The sequence below is a fragment of the Leptinotarsa decemlineata genome, unplaced genomic scaffold, assembly GCF_025532065.1.
Source record: "Leptinotarsa decemlineata unplaced genomic scaffold, Ldec_3_MD MMD2_P_RNA_scaffold_2, whole genome shotgun sequence".
Taxonomy (NCBI): Eukaryota; Metazoa; Arthropoda; class Insecta; order Coleoptera; family Chrysomelidae; genus Leptinotarsa; species Leptinotarsa decemlineata.
This window is the reverse complement of record NW_027412529.1, coordinates 4,224,783-4,246,242: the sequence shown is the minus strand read 5'-3', so window position 1 is coordinate 4,246,242 and position 21,460 is coordinate 4,224,783. Positions and strand designations below refer to the sequence as shown.

Here is a 21,460-nt window from a genome sequence, read left to right as displayed (position 1 = left end):
ATTGGAAACTGGAAAGTTTTGGAAGTCAGAGATCAAAATAGTATTTTTGAATAAAAATGGGTCGACGTCAAAATTGAAATATCATAAAATGATTCATGTAAAAACAAAATGTATTTCCCACCTTCATTCTCAGCAGACATCTTATCAGAATCGTCTTGTTTTTGAGTACTATTACTATCCGAATTAAAATCAACTTCCGTAAATGTTAAATCAGCAAAACTAATGCAAAGCAAAATCGGATTTTGTTCTTACTTTATAGGTTGATGTAAATGGAACATCAAGAAACGTTGACTCCGTACTCTCCGTAGTATTAGGTTTATTTGGAACACAACTTTGAGTTTGAATTAATTGTTCTTTTGTTTCTCTGTAAATGTATACATATATACCATAATGAATACAATTTCGGATCTTCAACTGAATTGAAAGTTTTACAAAAATTTATTTTGTTTGAAAATGTGATGTAGCAGCTTATTTCAACTTATTCTTTTCACGTAACTTTCGTTAATGTGCTCGACAAAGTGTTTATTCGTCGAAATAACAATAACAAACCATACTACTACTACTGCTACGAGTGCCACGCCGAGATACAATCAATTTCCAATCTCTTAGAAAATATTCACATTAGACAGCGAGCGATATGGGATTCACAACGGATCGAGGTATTGATAGCGAATGTTGCCACTTTTATTGGTTTTCCGTGTTATGTACCTAATAATAGATTTGAGAAATAGTTAAAATCGGAAGGGCGCTAACAACATTTGGTAGAGGGCAGGTGGGGCATACTGCCCCTGGTCTCGCCGCCACTGCTTTCTTTATATATTTTTATGTGATCTCATTCCCATTGATACATAGTCAGCAACAATTGAATAGTATAACAAGTTACTTTAAATTGGTTTATTTAATATTTTATCAGTAACAAAAAGTATCTATCACATATATTGATAAGCGACATCTGTGTACTTATTCCTGGTCACTTAGCAAATGTTAGCTTTCTTGAATCTCTCCGAAACGTCTTTCCAGTTGACAATTTCGAATATGGCATTAACATAATCAGCCCTAACATTTTTATACTGCAAATAATAAGCGTGCTCCCAGACATCTATTCCCAGTATGGGGACCAATCCAGTAGTGGCTTCTAGAGGATCCTGGTTGCTGCACGTAGAGATTCTAATCATTCCTTCAAAAATGAAAAACTGTTAGAAAAAAAAACTACGAAAACAAACAATTTTTGCAACGTCTAATATTTTATGGAATATACAACAAATAACATTCTCAAGGACTTGCCTGTGCTCTTATTGTAACCCAACCATCCCCATCCAGAACCTTGAATTGCAATTGTTTGAGCTGCAAGTTGTTTCTTCATGTTTTCGATTCCTCCAAAGGAGCTGTCGAGAGCCTTACACAGTTCAGGACTTGGCTGAGATGATCCAGGGCTGAGATTCTGCCAAAAAATTGAGTGATTGAGATGCCCTCCTCCATTGAATTTGATTGCAGGTGCAAGAGCAATTTGGGCACTATGGAAAGTAACTTGTCAATTTTTGTTAACACAAATAATAATAATATAGATTACAAGAAACAATGAATGAATTGACAATCTACAGTTCAATGTAAATAAGATATCTTTCAAAAGTGATGGTAGTAGTGTTGTTTTTAAGTAAATTGATGGATGTAACCGTTACTACTTGGTAGAAAATCATAATGAAGAAAAAAGAAATGATCTATGTGGTAAAAAACATAGAAAGTTTCATTTCTCTTTTCTTCATTGTTTTAAAGTATTTATCCAATTGGATTTTTGAGTTGCCAACATCTGATATCTAAACTCAATTCCTTGAAGTTTGTTTTTATGAATTTAAGGTCGTTATCGACTAGAGCTCTGTTATTAAGTATCTACTATGCTCGTATAGACTCTAGAATTAGGTGTTTGTTTCTGGGGAGGGTCAACTTCAGCACAAAATGTCTTCATTGCACAAAAGTGCATTATATGATACATGGCAAATATTTCCCAAAGAGATTCTTGTAGATAGTATTTCAAAAAATATACTTAAACTCTTGTTCAGTTTATATATTTGACTTAAATGAAATGAATAAAAACACTTTTGTCTAAATAATACCACTGGTAGATTTTATTTATACGACTGGTTTTGGGTTTGACCCTATTATCAAATATTAAACTTGATAATGGGGTAAAACCCGAAACCGGTCGTATAAATAAAATCTACCAGTGGTATTATTTAGACAAAAGTGTTTTTTATTCATTATTTTATTAAGTGATCATGAATTACCATAAAGTAAACAAGTCATCAATCACACATATTATATATTTGAAATGTTTGTATATCTGTTAAAAAATAAGTCAAATTTTCACCACCACAATATGAGAATCAAAAACCAGTTCCACGTGTCAATTGCAAAATTAAAAGTGACTTATTCTAGGCCAGAATACATTGGTCCAAAAATTTACAATAATCTTCCTGAATATGTGAAGGCTTCAAAGCAACTGTATAATTTTAAACAAACACTGATAGCATATCCGTTAGAAGATTGTTATTATACACAAATAGATTTTTTTTAAATCATTAGGTCTATTCGCCTATTTAATTTTCATAATTGACTTTTAGTATCTTTATTGTGTTGACAGTTTCCTATACAACTTAATATTGTCTTTATGGAAACAAAGTATTATTTTTAATAATAATGCTCTATATTTCTACATTGTTTAATATGAAAAAGTGTAACGATTTCAGACTAACTTTCTTGAAATTCCTGAATCGATTATGGTTCTAATTCTCCAAAAAAAATCTTCATAAATTTTTTTCAATATTTTAAGGCTTTCACAAGGTTCGATATTTTGTGAAAATTCTATTAAAAAACCTAATTGAAGCATATGATGGATGTTTTTCTGAAATTGGGAAACAAATATTTGTACTTCAAAAAAGATATGTATGATTTGTTTTGTATTCCAATAATACAAAATAAAAAATAAAATAATACAATAAACTACACATTCATAAATGTGGAATGTATTGTCTTTGTACAATTTTCTTCAAATATACCCCGATAGGACTGAAGATAGTTAAGCATGAAAATAGTTATTATAGACAAGAGGTGAAACTGGAACCTTTGGCATGGAATACATCCAAAAACAAACACTTTTTCCAATCACCAGAACTTCAATACTCTTCTCAATGCATGTTTCACTAACTAAGTTGACTTCTTCAGTTTACTTCATCTGAAAATGTCAATTGGGTTGGTGAAACGCACATCAAGAATAGTATATTTCAGTTCTGGTGTTGAGGAAAAGTGCTTGTTTTGGAGAGTTCCTATTACTTTTTTTGTATTTTGGAAATATCAGAGAAGAGATAGTACTGCAAGAATCCCAAATTTTGTGGAAAATTAACTTTGCTGTATATAGGGCTTTTAATGATTTTTGTTAAGAAAACTGCTAATAATCTTTACACTTTGATAGACTTGATCAAGTTTTTTCCAGAAGTTTTTAATATGTATATATCAATAGATGCTCGTTAATAGGAGTACCAAAAAATTCTCTTGAGAATTGTAAATTGGTGTCTTTGTTTGCTAAATGAACTGTTTTTGGTGTCTCATTTTTTTTAAAAATGATTATTATTAAGACAACCTTGTTTTTGATCAAGTATTGAGGTTTAGGCGATTTTGGTATTAAATCTTGATATATGCCGCTAGAAACCATCACAATTGTTGGGCCAGATTTTTTTACCTAACGTCTCCTTTCTCAACAGCAAGTTTCAGTTTTTCTTCGGCCGCGTTGAGGTTGGTTACATAAGTCTGATGATGTTTACTATGATGCAAACTCATGATATCTCTAGAAATTATCGGCTCCAAAGCAGCATAGTCATAGGGTAGGTCGGGGAGAGTGTGTTTGGATCTTGCATTTCTGAAATGATTCAGTTAGCTGGGATAACTGTCTTAACAGTTATTAAAACTTACCGGATTGCAAGACTCGCTGCTTGCCGTAGGGAGAACATTTTAAATTTTAAAAATCAATTCAGTGACCTCTGTACCCTCGTCTGACCTTATTGTTCTTCTACCAACTTTCAACTTTGAACCATGTTAGAGGTTAGGAGGGAAATTTGAATTCGAAGTGGACATCGTCGTAAGGTGACAGTGTCAAACTCAAGGAAAATAAATAAAACGTAATAATGACATTTTATATTGTAATTCATACAAATTATCACGTTTATTTTAAAAAAATTATCTGAAAGTACTTGTTGTGAAATACGGAAGCGTAGAAGGGCCACATATTTTCATTATTTGTTTCTTGGAAATTAAGACTTCAAAACTCGAGATTCGTTCATCTTTCACTGCAAAGCGACTAGTTGTAAACACAAATAGAAGATACTTCATTGGCTCTGATTTATTTGAAGTTAATAATGATACATATACAGGGTGTATCAATCATATGTGGGTGGGCGATAGTTTCTTCCCTAATATACAGAGTGTCTAATAAATGTGTGACAGACCAAACTTATGATTTTTAAAAATAGAATACTCCAGACATTATCACTCAATTGAATTTCTTGGACAGAGTGTTTCTTGAAAATGTAGGGTTATTTGGGTTTACAACGGGGGATTCAGAAGTTATAGTGAAATGTATGCCAAAAAATTGGTTCATTCAACACCAAAATCTCCTGCTCGATCAGATGGAATAAGGAAAATGTTCAACCAATATCACTTGACACAACAGTTCTAAGGATCAGTCATATAGTAATTGTCAGATATTGTCGAAGAGAAAAATGTTTGCTTTTGCCAGTCTATTCTGAAAAATCACATGTGTCACTATTCTGAACCGTCTTGGAATGTCCGAACTGCCAATCCGAATACACCTTGAAACTAACTGATTGAGGCTTTAACTGATTAAAGTGCGGTGTCTTTTTATTCGCTAGTTAGCACATCAAGCCATAATCTAGCATACCTTTTGCTAGTGACTAGTCACTTTCTTCAAATCCTTTTCGGCTTCACAAGACTAGGGTTCTGTGGTTCAATAACAGAATAGTAAATTATTCTGTGGTTTAATTTAATTACAGATTACGATTACAGAACAATGTTCAAGAGGGAGGGCGCAAAGTACACATGTACACAACGTTTTGAACAAAAATAAAACATCAGGGGCTGTTTTGGCTGTGAGTTTAAAGGTAGATACGGCAGTTTTCCGAATTTTCAAAATGTTTTCTACCCTTTCAAAACCAGTTACAAATATTTTTAGATTATCTAGTGAGTTTTGAATTGCATGTTTTGTTATCTATTGAAATTGAACCTTTTCCAGGTCATAAATTGAATTCTTTACTAAGAATGTCTTCGAATTCTGCTTTACAGACGTTGTCTGTATCAGTACCCAAAGAATTTGTTTATCATGTTAAACTTAACAGACCTGAGAAAGTAAATGCAGTAAATCAACTTATGCTGTCGTAAGTATCAAACTGGATTTTCTAGTTAAAATAATAGAATTTTATGGGTCTCAGAACATGTTGAATGAAAAGTAGATTTTGTATAAGTGAAATTGAAATTTGTTTCATTGTTTAAGTAAGAATTAAGTATACCTATATATTGAGGAACATCAAATGAAAGTGAAATTTTAGAAAGTGTATAGAGAGACAAATAGCGTAAAAGTTGGGTTTTCCAGAATATTTTACTGTTACTATGAAAAAATATCCTGGAAATTATTCCTATACTTAGTTTACAATAATATTTATACTTTATTTATGTTTTATTATGAGTGAACAAAGTCGGTCAAAGTTATTTTTTCAATATTTTACTTTCATGTAGGAGAGTAGTGTTATTATACTTATCTTAATTTCAGAGATTTAAAAAAGTGCTTCTTTGAACTGAGTGAAGATGAGAATTGTAGAGTAATTGTGTTATCTGGAGAAGGAAAACTATTCACAGCAGGTAAAAGAAATAAATTGACCTACAAAATTTTCAATTTTTTTTTTCTTCTTTAGGAATAGACCTTACCAACTTCATTGGAATAGCCTCAAAAGTGGCCCAAACAGAGGATGTAGCTCGTAAGGCCAAAGTGTTCAACAAGACTATTGTAGATTTCCAAGAAGCTATATCGTCCTTAGAACTATGCAGAAAGCCTGTTCTCGCAGCTGTTCACTCTGCATGCATCGGGGCTGGTGTTGATTTGATCACTGCCGCTGATATGCGGTATTGCACAAAGGATGCATATTTTCAAATAAAAGAGGTGATTATATTAATTACACATAGCAATCATTGGAGTTCTGTTTTTGATTTCGAAAGAGCTTTCGAGATCATTGATTTAAATTTATTATTACAAAAAATGTTTTTGTATTGATGAATTTATGGAAATCATATTACCAAATTTAACGATATTGTATCATCCATTGAACATTTTATAGTAGGCATACCTAGTCTCTTCATAATATTTATAAATGATGTACTGCTTGTCAAATCTAGGAAGAGACTTGAGAAATCTTTCTCTCTCTCTCTCTTTCTCTCTCTCACTCCCACTGTCTTCTAATGAACGCAGATCTAGTGAGCGGGGCCATAATGGATTTTAGAAAGCTCTTCCTACATTTGACAAGCTGTAGTCAAATACATTATGAATTATATAGTTAAATTTTTGCGGGACTAGATGATATTCAAAGATGGGTACAGGATAATGGTTTGAAATAAAATATTGGAAAAATAAAATTTATGTTTTGGAGAAACAAACAAATGTAAAAATGTTCATTTATATTAGTGAAAACATATAGAAACTGTAATAATTATTGGGTCTAGTTATTGATGAATATTTAACATTTAAAAAACATGCTCAAATAAATTGATCAAAATCAATTTAATTAGTGGAATCACTAGAATTTTTTTTACTGGAATGATTAGTTATGCTATAGAAGTACTATTATAATATTTCAATTGGAGTGAATTTTTCAAGGTAGATGTTGGTTTAGCTGCCGATGTTGGAACTTTACAAAGGTTGCCCAAAGTCATTGGTTCAGACAGTCTGGCCAGAGAATTGTGTTATACGGCAAGAAAAATGCATGCAGATGAGGCTTTGAACTCTGGGCTAGTATCTCGAGTATTTGGGGATAAAGATGAGTAGGTTCAACTTCATTAATTTAATAAAGGACAACGAAACGAAATTCAAAAAATATGTTTATTTCTTAGGATGTTAAACGCTGTGGAAGGCATTGCTGAAAGCATTGCAAAGAAAAGTCCTGTAGCAGTTCAAAGTACCAAAGCAAGCCTCGTCTTTTCCAGGGATCATTCCGTACAAGAAGGACTGAATCATATTGTAAGTTTTACACTGATTACTTTTCTTCAAGAATTTCAACATAATTTCAAATTATGAATACACTGCTTCTTTAGGCGTGTCTATACTAGACTATATAGACATGCCCGAAGAAGCTTTTGCATTGCAAAATATGTGTTGCGTTTTTGTAAAACTGTTTAGTGAATGCCACAATGAAGTGTTTCTTGAATATCTTAAATTCATAAAGAGTTATGTTTGAACCACCGGACAGGATTAATCCTATATGTATTTAGCTGTTTGTTCAGTCGATCTGTAAACAAAAAAAAAACAACGTGTTAACTTCGTAATTGAAAATTACATCAAGACATCCACAACTACTTTTAGGTACAGAAATATAAGAAAATGAATATTTTGAAATGAATTCTTGAAACATTTACCAGAACCTACACAATAGGTAGGCCTACACAGAACCTACACAGTAGGCATTTACCAGAACCTACACAGTAGGTTCTGGGGAAGTGGTGACAACAACCACTTCCCGGCTAATAATCCGCTGGATATTGAATTATAACCAAAGGACATTAATGCAAAATACAGATACAGAGGTTAGTCGTGCAGACTATAGAAATATTAGTTGATACTGAATATTAGTAATATTAGTTAATACTGTAGTTTCAATTGTATGTAAAACAAAATGAAGCCAAAAATGTCTTGTAGACAAACTTGACAAGGAAAAATATGTTGTAGGTCCTTTCATTGAATTTTCAAGAGCTTTCGACTTAGTCAATCATAGGCTTTTATGTAGTAAGTTGTTGGGACCACTACTCTTCTTAATATTCGTCAATGATATGCCCGACTATATCACGAATGGACAAGTCACAATGTTTGCAGACGATTCTTTGGTGGTGGCCTCTCTCCTGAAGGAATTGGAAAATACTGTAAATGAAGTCATGAACTCTTTCAGAAATTGGTGTAATGCTAATTATTTGATAGTGAACATTGTAAAAACTGTATATGTTCAATTTAAGTGCAGAAGAAACAGTTCCAGTTCTTCTCTTGCCGTAATTCAGAACTCAGAATCGACCAAATTCTTAGGACTCCACCTAGATCAATATATATCATGGGACACATACATATATACACAACACATACTAAAAATAATAATTCTGGATTTTTTGTATAGCAAAGCTTCAGTATATGAAGCTAAAAAAACAATGAACAAAACCGCTCTATTGGACATGTACTATTCACTAGTATACTGCCCCCTCTCACTTTTTAAGTCATTCTATGGGGAGATTGCACTAATGCTGAAAGAATTTTTGTCTGCCAAACACGCATACTGAGGCTTATGTTCAGTATGAAATCCGAAGATAGCTTCAAGCCTGGGGCTTGAACCACCGACTAACACGGTGGTCGATTTGAGTGAGTGAATAAAGCACCCATGTTGAACAGACCGGCTACCGTATAATTTACTCATACCCAAACTGCCGAGAACACAATATAGTCAAGTATAGTAGCATCAACTACTCAGGTAAACTTTCAGAAAATATTCAAAATTATTTCTCTAAATTTATAAGTTCAACAACCCCTAGAATTTTCAGTGTTGAATTTTACAGTTGGCATCCTGGTTCGCCCAACTACCTGTCTTTCAAATACCAGTCCTTACATCTTACATAAAAACTCCGGATATAACCGAATTTTATGCTTGATAATGGGGTCAAACCCAAAACCGGTCGAATAAATAGAATCAACTAGTGGTAATTGGAGAAAAGTGTTTTTATCATTTAATTAAAGTGATATGATATGATATTTGTATGATAATATTAATAGTATTGGCAATACTATACTAGATGGCACTGTTTTTATTTTTGGCTGGACTAACTTCAAAATCTAAATTAAAAGTATGATTAGAAAATATTGAAAAAAATTTAATTTATTTCAGGCATTATGGAATCAAATGAATCTACAGAGCGAAGATTTAACTCAATCAGCAATGGCCCAAATGACGAAAGACAAAAATGTTGTTTTTTCCAAGTTATGAGTAGACAATTTATTTTAATGTCTTCTATAGGAAAACTATTTTGTTTTTGTTTCTGTTATATAGACAGTTTTATATTTTATGGTAACTACACAGAGTTTTCATAGGCAAACATTTGACTACAAATAACTTTTTTACAATTTTGTAATTCAAGGAGGGGAAGTGATTTTTTAACTCGACGTTTTCATTTGAATTTTATGTAAATTAGGATATTTCACAGCTTTCTACAGAAGAGAAAGTCTAACATCATTTCTATGTACTTTATGTGTTTGTGGCCTTATGCATAAATTTGTGATATATCTCTACCTAACTAATAAAGGTAAAATTGGTACCTCTAGTGTAAACTAAATTTAAAAACGAGCACTTTTCTCAGTCACCAGAAATACAATACTTCTTCTTGACCTGCATTTCACCAACCAAATCAAAATCTTCAGATTAAAACTAATTCCTAACAATGAGACCTTTGTCATACCACACTTTGCTAATTTCAGACTGTTGAAAGCATCAAGAAATCTAGTGTCACGTCCGATCTCCACAGTTCAATTCAGTTTTATTTCATTCTATTGGATCAAATCGGATATGTGGTGTGTTTTCATTGAAACGAGTTTCAATGGTTCGCTTAGTTTGACCAATATATTTTTGTCACAGTCCTCACAGTATTTTTCATATATTCCCCACTTTTCATTTTCCAACATCTGGTCTTTATGGTTACCTAACATGTGCTGAAGTCGGCAAGAAGTTTTAATGACTATTTTCACGTTCAACTTTCTAAAAATATGATCTAAACTGTTAGTGCATCTAAGGTCATAGGGAAAGGTAATAAATATGGAATGCCGTTTTACTTTTTATTGTCACAAATATTCATTCCTCAATTTATTCAACTAACAATGTATTTGTTTGAATTTAATTGATTCATGCCTTTGTTCGACACATTAAAAACGATTGTTCCCAAAATTTGTTCTATTTTAAATGACACTTGATTTAAAATGTTACATGAATTAATTTGTTTGATGAAAAGTTGCGAACAGTTATAATATAGATTCATTGTTTGAAATTTTTGGAAGTAAATGTTTGTCATATATACTTTTTTGTAACTATCGAATAATTTACTACAATTTCTGTGAAACATGAATAAAATGGTTTGTTGATAATTATAGATTCTTGCAGAAGCTGAATTTTTAAATTTGGCAACATGATAGTTTAGTGATAGTAACACAATATTCCGTCCGACCGCAGCGCCGAATAAAAATTATCAACAAACAATTTAATTCATGTATCACTGAAATGCAACAAACAAATTAATTCAATTCTTTCCAAAGGAATAATAATAAAAAGTAAAACGGCGTGGCACGCCGTTTTGCTTTTTATTAATACTCATTTGAAATGATCTGAATTATTTTGTTTGTCGAATTTCAGTGATACATGAATTAAATTGATTGTTGATAATTTTTATTCGGCGCTGTCGTCGGGCGTATTTTTATGGAACTACTCAACTGTATATATGTATGGCGTTGGTCATAGTACGGTAATAATCCGTTAGACCGCAGCGACGAATAAAAATTATCAACAATCAATTTAATTCATGTATCACCTAAATGCAACAGTCAAAACAATTCATTTTCACAAAATACCAATAGAAAGTAAAACGGCGTGCCACGCCGTTTTACTTTTTATTAATATTCCTTTGAAATGATCTGAATTATTTTGTTTGTTGAATTTCAGTGATACATGAATTAAATTGATTGTTGATAATTTTTATTCGGCGCCACGGTTGAACGGCGTGTTGTCGTACTATAAATGAACTAGCATGTTGCCATATGTAACAATTGAAGTTCTTGATAAATCCGCTCGATACCAGCGCCGAATTAAAATTATCAACAATCGTTTTAAATGTATCTTTCAAATACAACAAACTTTTTAAATCATCAAAAAATTTAATTTTTTGTCAGAAATTAGCTTTTTAAAAAGACTGATGAAATAAAATGATACTTGCTTGAGAATGTTTTGCACAAAAGTTGTAACCAAATTTTAAATTGAATGCATTAAAGTGAATGTTGCAAATATTGAATACTTTCAATAAAATTGAAATATAACAATCTTTATTATTCATAGAAAAATATTTAATATGGAAAGTTAATTTGCTATATTTTCAGACAAACGAAAGTCTATTTTTATTACCAACAATGTTTCATGGAAAACCTTTGACAGTCATTCAAATATATTCATTGAAATTTTATTCCCAAACTTACTTTTAGAAAGTGAATTTAAAGTTTCATTGTAATTCAACAGTCATATAAATAACTAACATTTTATTGAAAGGTCAAAATTATATGCGGAATTGAAACGTTTGTTGAATTTACTCGAATAATACATTCCATTGATTGTTGAATTAAAATGTTGGTTTATTGCTGAGTTGAACTATATGTATATAGATTATTTTTCAGCATAATATATAATAAATTGGCGTTCCATTTTCCAATACTCTGAAACAATATTTTTCTTCGGAATAAATAAAAGCTTCAAGTTATTTCATTACTCTTTTTTATTCAAATAACAATTTTATTCATGTAACATTTTAAATCAAGTGTCATTTAAAATAGAACAAATTTTGCGAACAATCGTTTTTAATGTGTCGAACAAATGCATGAGTCAATTAAATTCAAACAAATAAATTGTTAGTTGAATAAATTGAGGAATGAATATTTGTGACAATAAAAAGTAAAACGGCGTTCCATAAATAAACTTTGAATCCATGTTTCTTTGTAAGATAAAAATTGAGCCCAATTTCAGAGTTGGGAATTAGTCTTTTTCAATGCCTGAAGACGCCAACTTAGTTGGTGAAACGGGCGCCGAAAAAAGTATTGTATTCCTGTCGTTTTTTTTTGTATCTACAACAAAATCATTTCCATTGTGAGTAGACAAAAACCAAGTTCCGAAAAGAAATCCAACTTGTTCCCTAAATGACTGAACTCCACTAAAAAAATTTATTCAAATAAATTATCAGGTAATATACTGTGATGCTTTTCAGAAAATGTCCTCTACAGTTCGTTACTTTTCACGTCAAATCCGCTGTTTCTCTCAAATAATCGGAGAGGCTTCGTGGAGGGGGAGGTGGAGGTGGTTTTTCAGCTTCGATTTTATCAGCCAAACAATAAATATTGTTTTCCTCAGTCGGTTCGTGCTACAAAATGTCTGGTTGAATATCAAAATAAAGGTTGAATTGGAGAATTCAGCCTCTCACGGTCGGTGTAAGTGTGTCAAAACTTTTTTTCGGGTTTCTTGACCGTTGCCTGCATATTTTTCAACCAGACGTTTCGTCTACAATTGCGGTATACTTTTTCAAAGGCGATGTGACAACAGGCACGGTGCTCTAGTTTTCTTCAAAGCACATTAAGTATGGATCTTCATGCAGCACATACTACATTGTTTTGTGTTTGGGTCTCGGTTTTATTCCAAATGCCGTTTTTTCCGCATATTCATTAACACCAAAAATATCGAGTAAATGTTCTTGCTTTTTGTGTGTGTGTGTGTAGCGTTTGAGAAAAAACATGACAGTTTAACGGGGCTCTATCGTTTTAACGTGGGATTCTTCATTGTGTACAGGGTGTTTCAAAATACGCCATTCAAGAAAAAACATGACAGTTTAATGGGGCTCTACCGTTTCAACGTGTAATTCTTGAATGTGTATAGGGTGTCTCAAAATACGCCATTTAAAAAACATGGCAGTTTAACGGGAGTGTAGCGTTTCAACGTGTGATCCCAATGAGAAACGATTTTATATTCAGAAGTGTTGTAGAGTTAACGTTTGAAAACGGGGCAATAAGGGGAGCAGAGTATTCAGCAATGGCATTTCAAAATACGTCGTTTTAAATGCGTTTTTTCGTTGGCATTGGGGGGAGGGTAATATTATTTTTCTTGAAAGAATGTTAAAATAAAACCAGTAATAAAATGATATCTGAAAAATACAGACGGAAAGATAAAGAGTTTTGTAAACGTGTTCAAGAATTAATGAAAGTCATTCAATTTTTCGAAGAAAAATAATATTACCCACACCCCAATTCCGCGTGTTTTCTTTGCCCCATTTTCCAACTAACATTTGACATGTATTCAAACACGAAAACGAAAAAACGCATGCGAAACAACGCATTTTGAAATGCCATTGCTGAATACTCTGCTTCCCCCATTGCCCCATTTCAAACTGAAAGTAAAATCGTTTCTCATCGGAATCGCACGTTGAAACGCTACACTCCCGTTAAACTTCCATGCTTTTTAAATGGCGTATTTTGATACACCCTGCACACATTGAAGAATCACACTTTAAATCGGTAGAGCCCCGTTAAACTGTCATGTTTTTTTCTCAAACGCTACACACACACCCTATAAATCCCTATAGCAGCCATGTTTTTTTTCTTTTACGTTGGTAGCCATTTTTTTTCTTGAACGCTGCACTGAATGCTTCGCCGTCATGTTTTTTTCTTTAATCCGATTTTTCATTCATTATTATAGCTGAATCTCTCTGATATTCATTCTATCCTTCTATGTATCGGTTACGTCGCATACTTCTCTTTCCCACTCACTAACATAGTAACGTCCCCTAGGGAATACGTCATAGATCTCTCTTTACTGATCTACTGATTAGTATTGCATCTGCTGTGAGGACAACCAAAGCACTGTGTCCGTTACCTCTTCGTCTTTGATGTCTACCGCGGTTGTGGATGAAACGTCAGGCACAAAACCTAAATACCCCGGCTTACAAACTACTGCTTAAAAGCTGCATAGGTTGAGGACATTTATTTATTGCTGGCAACTCTCAATTGCTTCAGTTCTGTAAAACCAAAAACCTTCGATCTCTGAACTTACCATAAGTTGATTAATGTAATACTCGTAAGGAACTGTTTGAGTATGAGGATCAATGGCAATTTCGAGCATTTCATCGAGTTCTTCTTGGGTGAACGGTTCGCCATCTTGACTCATCAGCGTTGAAATTTGGTCCTTTGTTAAAAATCCGTGGCCCTCGGGGTCCAGAGTGTGGAATGCCTCTAGAAGCTGTTCGGGACTAGCAGGTTGGTATCTAAATCATTAGGCTTTATTGAAATAATCATTATAATGAACTCAATTATGTATATTATTTGGGGTTAGGTTCTTTAAAATCTCCTGAATGTATACATTTCTTTTTGGTATATTCGAATCCAGCGATGTATATATGAAATTGAGAAAAACAAGCAGTGGTTTTAATTATATTTTCAAGTATTCTGGCATTTATTATTTCGTGAGCACTCAATTTATAATCCAAACAGTGAACGATGGCAAACACTTTTGTAGTAGGTAATGGAATTATGTTTTTTTATAAATATCAATATTATGATTTAGTTTTATTCAAATATACTCACTCGTTACTTGATCAACATTTATAGAATCATCCATGAAACCAAAAAGTCAATAAACTTTCCTGTCCTCACAATAATAAAAGTAAACAACAAACATGTTTTCGCAATCAGTCACAAACCACAATAAAGATTTAGCTTCTTTATTCTTTTTATAGTCACTATTTTTCAATGTTCTTTACAAAAAAATATAATAATTTGTATATTTATCCTTGTAAAAAAGCACTAATGAAGAATTTGGAAAAGCCAAACATTAGGTAAAATTTATTGCGTTATTCAAAATATTATAGTGACTTTGATCTGTAACTGAATGTTGATATGTTGGTAACACTGTTTGAGATTAGTGCAAAATTATAGTATCCTCCATATACGAAATGAATCTGGGATTGTTTCCTGACAACAAGGTAAACGGGTGCAAAAAAATGAAGATGGTAATACAAGACAAATAAAATTAGAAAAATTATTCGTGTGCTTCTATTGAGTGAAGTTTTATCTTCGAGAATTATCCAAAGATGTGTATGTCTACCTACTTATGTTCGGTAATGATTTGCGACACGTAAGGTAAAAATTTTGATAGGTGAGCGCTTCCCGGCGTCTGGGGGTTCTCCACGGCTACGATGATCTCTTGAATTTCCGCCTCCGAGGGGCAGCATCCCAATCCTCTGATAATCGTCGATATTTCTCGTACGTCGATGCTTTTGTTTCCGGCATGGTCGAACACCTCGAACGCTTCGGCGATTCTTCTCTCCAAATCGTTGTTGATCGGAACTGAATAATTATAGTATAAGTAAGTACTTACTAGTAATGAAGAAGAGAGAATTGAAACTTTCTATGTTTTTTACCACTTCTATTTGTACCTTACGTTACTGCAGTTTCGTCCTATAAGGACATTTTCGAACTTACATTAAACTAACAATGGTTTATTACATCAGCCCTTAGACATAGCACCCCTGTAGGTAATAAGAGAGGTACTTGGCTTGATTGAGTACCTGAATTTACAATGCGGATGTGCTAATTTGAAAACCGTTGAGTAAACTAAGTCGATTTGATCGTTTAACAGGTTGCACCCGCAATGTTTATGCTTGTGAATTTCCAAGGAATCTAAATAATTGAGTTTGTAACCCTTCCTTGTATAGTGCAAACTTTCCTTATCGTTTAGATTCGGGAACTCGTGGTTGCATGCCAAGGAATGGTTTGAAAACGTCGAATCATTTTTTCCTAGTCTGAAGGACCTTTCATGTTCAGCATACCGTTTTTGGAAAATTCGACCACATTGTCCCACATAAACACTATTATACCCCGGACACTTAAGCTTATAAACTCCAGATTTCTCCAACTTGTCCACCTTATCTTTGACATTGAAAAGAAAACCAGATAACCTGGCATGTGGTCTGAGTGCCACTTACTAGTAATATCGCCTCGAAATAAAATGATAATTATAATCCTCTCCATTGATGAACACCAGATACTGTCACTACACCGGAAATCTCATCAACAAATGTGACTCAATTTTCAGAAGCATCTTTGAATACACTTCTGATTTCAGATCGTTTGGCCCGTTTGTTTATTTCCTGTTCTGTTTTGAAACATTAAATTTGATGTTTTAAAACAATAAATTCAATGTTTTAAAACATTAAATTCAATGTTTTAAAACATTAAATTCCATGTTTTAAAACAATTACTTTAATGTTTTGAAACATTAAATGGCTAGGTAAAACTCAGGTAGGTACTTGAAATTTGGGTACTTCAAAAGCAAAATTAGGTATACATATAAAGCATTGCATATGTAGCATTCAGTTATATTCAGTTAGTATTTAAAAATATTCAATTTAAACAACACAATTGAACTCAATAAAGTAGATGCAACGACTATGCGTCTAAATACACATCTGCATCTAAACAACAAACAGCCGTTTTTCAGCAATATCGGCATTATGAGTAGAATACAGTGACGGCTCGTGCATTGGAGAACAGGGGAGGCTAAAGTCAAAGACTATATACATACAGAAAAACCCGCCGGAGGCGCGAAAATTTTTTGGAGTACCGCACCTATTTAAAGCAAAATACGTAATATTTGCATAAATGCAAACAAAAATTGTGTATTGCCGAAAATTATACGTATAAAACTGATCATTAAAAAAGCAAAAACAAGAAAAAAGAGTTGTCTTTCAGTTATTTAATATAAATCATTTTTAATTTTTCATTTTTTAACATAAAATTTAATAAATCTGAAAGAGACTTGCAATTTTGAAACATTTGTGGGTCGCTGTACATTACGATTTCATTTTTCAGTTGAATAACATCGAAAAATGGATACTAAGCTAACCTGATTATTAAAAGAAATGGCCTCTTTTTGAGCTGTATCTAAAGCTGTTGCTATATTTTGTTTGCTAAACAATTTTAATTTACAAGACGAAAATATATGCTCCTTAGATTTGAAATGTCTTTCTGTAGAACGAGCTAAATTTTTTAAATCGGAGTATCCTATTTTAGACCGCGTTTGGTATTCGGTTTGTACGGAAAATAAAACACAGAGCCAACAAAAAAGTTTTTCTCGTTTAATGGAGCTGGTTAACCAATCACATTTATCGTAGCAACTAATATTAAATCCTGGATTTTGTCGATTATCTGACGCTTTAATTGAAATCAAATTTGGTTGAGGCCTTCCCAGAGTTTTAATAATGTAAAATTTATTATCATAAGATAAAGACTTGAAATTATTTGTCAGCAACCAATCGACTATATCGTCAGATTTTTTAATTTCGTCCAACTTATCCATAATAAATGGAAAAAAAAACTTACCGAAAAGTGAAAACCTGAAAACCCCTTGAAATTGAAAGAAAACACTTTAAAAATACATTAAAAATATTACCAAAAATCACTGCTATAATACAATACTGCCTGTTTCATACACAAATAACAAATACTATCAAGAAACACTAAAACGATTCACCGAAATATTTCTCAGTCCCGGTCCGTCACGGCATCCCGTCCGAATAATTGAATAAAACACAAACGCAACCGTACACTAACGGAGACCAACTGGAGGCTAGCCTCCTCTAACGCTATAATTTCTGCAACTAAAAGTACAAATCGGGACGTATGTCGCTGTTTGGATCGGCCTCGCGAAGCTTGTGTTTTTCAAAACGGTCGTAGGCTTGGCTCCCTTGTAACGTATGGAATTTATTATTTCGGGTTGTTGGTTTATTCGTTATTCCTCTATGGGCGGTGCGTTTGAGGTATGTTGATGCAGGATACAGTGTGGTACGTACTACGTAGTGAATGATAGTGTTTTTTCGGGCATATTATGTATTTATATTAAAAATTAATGGTAAAATAATTATAGAAAAAATAATCATAATTACTTGTCAATATCTTTTAATTTATTGCGATGAATAGCCTCAAATTTTATGGGGAGGCTAAGCCTCCTCTGACGAGCCGCTGCTGGTAGAATATCATGAAATTTCATCAGCTTTCTAAGGTTAGTACTAACGGCAAAAGCGGCGAATGCAATAATACTAGCCATCTATGTGTTAGCCTTTTCAGCCCATGTAGTATAGAAACTCTCTGTGAACGTTTGGTTAGTTTCTTGATATTATGTATAAATATTAATTTTAACTACATACCATAAATCTGCAAAGTAATCAAAGACTTCCATATTTATTATGATGTCTGTTTATTTTTGCCCACTCTAGTTTCAAGGATCTGTTTATTGGTTATGTTTCGAATAATTGATTTTTTACTTCATTTCTGTTATTAGACAAAGAGGCGTAAATATCTAGTGACAACCTTCACTTATTTATGCTGCTTTGAATCAAAATCGCTTATTACTAACAGCCTAATTTCAGTTAATTCACCAACTACATTTATGTCGATTGTTCGTCATGCATTTATGTCGACAGCTTTGAACCGCTTTAAAAGATGATCAAAAATATATTTGTCTTTTTTCATTGTACTGATTGAATTATGATAGCAATAGTTTCAAACCACTATTCAATTCTCAAGATAAGAGGAATGAAAATATATTTGCCCCTCCAATGTTCTAAAAAAAAATTCAATCCACTTCTCCAGAAAACTGGTGGTTAGCGAACAATCTCCAGTTTACTTTTCTAAGGTTGAATCATGCACCGTTTTTTAGTCGCAAGTTCTGATTTAGGGTGCACGACAACACCATACAAAACAGATTTTCTTTAGCACCCACCTTGAATTTCTTCTTCTTCGTCCATCATTTTGATTCCAGTCCACAAGCCTCAAACCACAAACATGGTATAGTTTTAAAATCACATAACTTTATGGACCTAATGTTTCTTTGACAGATCGATAATACGACATTTACGATCACCATAGAAACGGTGAAAGTTTCCAACAAACCTGGTGATCGACTTCTAATAAGATTAATTCAATGGGAAAGGGAGTTTCTTTTGACTTTCACGAAAAATACGGACATTGGAAACTGAGATAAGAATGCTTTCGTTCAACACGATTCAGTACAGTCTCCTTTCTCTAGTTCCGGCATACAGGCTACCGAGTTCGGATTTTAAAGGTAAACACAGCCAAAAAAAAGTAATGCAGCGAATCAAATAAATATAAAAGGAAGCCGATCGTTAAGATCAATTGCATAAATATTCACATATAAGTCTGAGAGAATGGACATCTGTAAATTACGAAAAGAAACATTAAAAAAATATTTACAAGTTGAGTGGAAACTGTGACAGACCGAGGTTGACGAGAGACTAGTAGTGGTATCAAGATGATGTATCTTATTTCATTTCATAACATTAAAGTCGTCATGTTAGCAAAAAAAAAAAAGTTAAACATGGCGCAGTCGGAAGGATGAACAACTGGTTTTGCATTCTTATCAATATCTATGTAATAGGTACTTTTAATACAGAAACGCCGCTCAACCAAAAAAAGGAGTTGTACTTTTAATACAGAAACGCCGCTCAATCAAAAAAGGGAGTTTATTTTTTCAGTTTATTGTAAGAGGTAGTTATTCCTACATATCTACGGGAACGTCTCAAGAACACAATCCATCTACCACTTCATAGAGGGTGTATCATCGATTCATTATGCTCATCGATGAAGTGTAAACTACTACGTCTTTAAATCGAACACACGTTAATCCGAACATTCCGCAATTCGAAAGTTAATTTCATGAAGCAATGAAACGATATGCAGCTGACCGACACAATTTTGGGTATGTTATTTGTGCATGAAATGGAGAACGTGGTATTTCAAATAAACTACAAAATACCGCAGTGATTTGCACTTTTATTATAAACATACATCACTACTCACTCATAACGACATTGTATCATATGGCATGGAACATACAAACCATAGAACTCTAACCTGAGCATCGCTCAGAAATTGTTGAATGACGTCAACGGCGATCCAGATTTGCTTGAAAGGGGCATAACTGGTGACGAAACATTAGTATATGGTTATGACATCGAAACCAAAGTCCAACCGTCCCAATAGAAAAGCCTAGGTGAGAGAAGACCAAAAATAGCACGTCAAGTTCGATTAAATGTCACAGTTTCGCTCATTTTTTTCTTCGATTACCGTGGCGTAGTGCATCAGGATGAGTTTTTGCCACATAACCGTACGGTCAATAAAGAGAAAACGTCCGGTATTGTGGAAACACAGTTCGTGGCTTTTGCATCACGATAATGCACCTGCTCACTAGTCTCAGCCACTGTATTCACCAGATTTGGCCACCTACGACTTTTTCCTGTTCCCATGATTGAAGAGGCCCATACGATGACCGAGGGGGACTATTTTGAAGGGGACAAAATATAAATTGATGGATGAATGAATGTTACGGGAAAAATGAAAATTCACCTTATTCACTGAACATATAATTCTATGTCCATCGTGGCATTCGCTGAGGAAGTCGCTGTTTTCCGTTGGCATTCACCTACGTACGTTGAGATATTAATGTCATGAATGTAAGCTGAGCTTACATTCATGACTACCAACTGTTTATGACAATGTTCGATTCCCTCAGTGATCCCGGAGCATATACAGGGCGAATATTCAGGAACTGCATAAATCGGGTCGCAAATGTATCACATGTCCTTAAAATAATTTTATTACATCATCCATGAACGGTAAATAAATTTAAATAATCTTTGTGTAATTTAATCGTCCCGGCATGATTTATCACTGACAATTTGTAAATGACAAGTGGTGACATTATCGTACCAAAATTGTTTGTTTTCTAACGGGAAAACAGATTTAACACCGCGACGTCATGACCAACTGACAGAATTTAGAAAAAAAAAATTAAATTTCAAATATTTCAAAAACTAGGTACTAATTTTCGGAATAGGCATCCTTATACAAAGTTATCCTTATTTTTAATGCTTAATATAATTAAATCATAAAAATGGGGAGTTTCAATTTGAAAAAAGCCATCTCAGACGGTTTATTAAATTTAATTTATATTCTTTTTTTGACCACCCTGTATTGATTATTATGAAAATTTCATATAAAGTCTATTAAATTTGGTTCCACTCTACAAGGAACCCGACCAAAACATAATGATGAAGGTTTCCTTATAGGAAAAATTGATAATTATTGTAGGGTATGCAAACACTATTTTTGACATAAAAACCTAAATATGTCAAAAAACGGTTGGACTTAGATATAGCATATTATGCACAAAAAGTATTTAAATTATGATGTAGAATTCAAAAAATGTAACAATGTATTGGGTGTTCCATTTGAAATAACAAAGTTGACAGCTACTTCCGGTATAACCGGGAGTGCCGCCATTTTGAAAAT

At 33.1% G+C, this 21,460-nt stretch overlaps 3 protein-coding genes across 6 annotated transcripts; 1 reads left to right on the top strand and 2 right to left on the bottom strand.

Moving 5' to 3' along the window:
* Positions 1 to 879: 879 nt before the first annotated feature.
* On the bottom strand, positions 880 to 4,119 carry Sod2 (superoxide dismutase 2). The gene is made up of 4 exons (XM_023159786.2): positions 3,964 to 4,119; positions 3,734 to 3,910; positions 1,285 to 1,514; positions 880 to 1,177 (listed from the first exon to the last, which is right to left on the bottom strand). Exons 1-4 carry the CDS (start codon positions 3,999 to 4,001, stop codon positions 975 to 977), a joined length of 648 nt encoding a protein of 215 aa, XP_023015554.2. The 5' UTR covers positions 4,002 to 4,119; the 3' UTR covers positions 880 to 974.
* An 894-nt stretch (positions 4,120 to 5,013) lies between these two features.
* On the top strand, positions 5,014 to 14,539 carry LOC111505037 (delta(3,5)-Delta(2,4)-dienoyl-CoA isomerase, mitochondrial). 2 transcript variants are annotated; one of them, XM_023159782.2, is made up of 7 exons: positions 5,014 to 5,168; positions 5,300 to 5,441; positions 5,834 to 5,922; positions 5,976 to 6,220; positions 6,932 to 7,095; positions 7,165 to 7,291; positions 9,192 to 14,539. In XM_023159782.2, the coding sequence occupies exons 2-7, from the start codon at positions 5,326 to 5,328 to the stop codon at positions 9,288 to 9,290; spliced, it is 840 nt and encodes a 279-aa protein (XP_023015550.2). In that variant the 5' UTR covers positions 5,014 to 5,168; positions 5,300 to 5,325; the 3' UTR covers positions 9,291 to 14,539. The 2 variants fall into 2 exon arrangements, with proteins under 2 accessions (XP_023015550.2, XP_023015549.2); XM_023159781.2 differs by having other exon boundaries at positions 5,041 to 5,247.
* Positions 7,140 to 19,133, bottom strand: LOC111505038 (dynein regulatory complex protein 8). 3 transcript variants are annotated; one of them, XM_074181813.1, is made up of 4 exons: positions 15,922 to 15,970; positions 15,202 to 15,439; positions 14,148 to 14,358; positions 7,140 to 7,559 (listed from the first exon to the last, which is right to left on the bottom strand). In XM_074181813.1, the coding sequence occupies exons 1-4, from the start codon at positions 15,953 to 15,955 to the stop codon at positions 7,551 to 7,553; spliced, it is 492 nt and encodes a 163-aa protein (XP_074037914.1). In that variant the 5' UTR covers positions 15,956 to 15,970; the 3' UTR covers positions 7,140 to 7,550. The 3 variants fall into 3 exon arrangements, with proteins under 3 accessions (XP_074037914.1, XP_023015551.2, XP_074037904.1); XM_023159783.2 differs by lacking the exons at positions 7,140 to 7,559; positions 15,922 to 15,970 and adding exons at positions 11,812 to 12,468; positions 18,873 to 19,133; XM_074181803.1 differs by lacking the exon at positions 7,140 to 7,559 and adding an exon at positions 11,812 to 12,468 and having other exon boundaries at positions 15,922 to 16,219.
* Between the last annotated feature and the right edge of the window lie 2,327 nt (positions 19,134 to 21,460).

Bases quoted from the DNA above. Each gene is read 5' to 3' on its own strand.
- LOC111505038 (XM_074181803.1), bottom strand. From the start codon at position 16,123: ATGGAGAGGATTATAATTATCATTTTATTTCGAGGCGATATTACTAGT. The intron at 14,359-15,201 runs GTAGGTAGACAT...CTAATGATTTAG, and splicing joins CAAATCATTACCGAACATAA to ATACCAACCTGCTAGTCCCG. The intron at 12,469-14,147 runs GTAAGTTCAGAG...GACATTTTGTAG, and splicing joins ATTACATTAATCAACTTATG to CACGAACCGACTGAGGAAAA.
- Sod2 (XM_023159786.2), bottom strand. From the start codon at position 4,001: ATGTTCTCCCTACGGCAAGCAGCGAGTCTTGCAATCCG. The intron at 3,911-3,963 runs GTAAGTTTTAAT...GAATCATTTCAG, and splicing joins GCAGCGAGTCTTGCAATCCG to AAATGCAAGATCCAAACACA. The intron at 1,178-1,284 runs GCAAGTCCTTGA...TCATTTTTGAAG, and splicing joins GGGTTACAATAAGAGCACAG to GAATGATTAGAATCTCTACG.
- LOC111505037 (XM_023159781.2), top strand. From the start codon at position 5,199: ATGTTTTCTACCCTTTCAAAACCAGTTACAAATATTTTTAGATTATCT. The intron at 5,248-5,299 runs GTGAGTTTTGAA...AACCTTTTCCAG, and splicing joins AAATATTTTTAGATTATCTA to GTCATAAATTGAATTCTTTA. The intron at 5,442-5,833 runs GTAAGTATCAAA...TCTTAATTTCAG, and splicing joins GTAAATCAACTTATGCTGTC to AGATTTAAAAAAGTGCTTCT.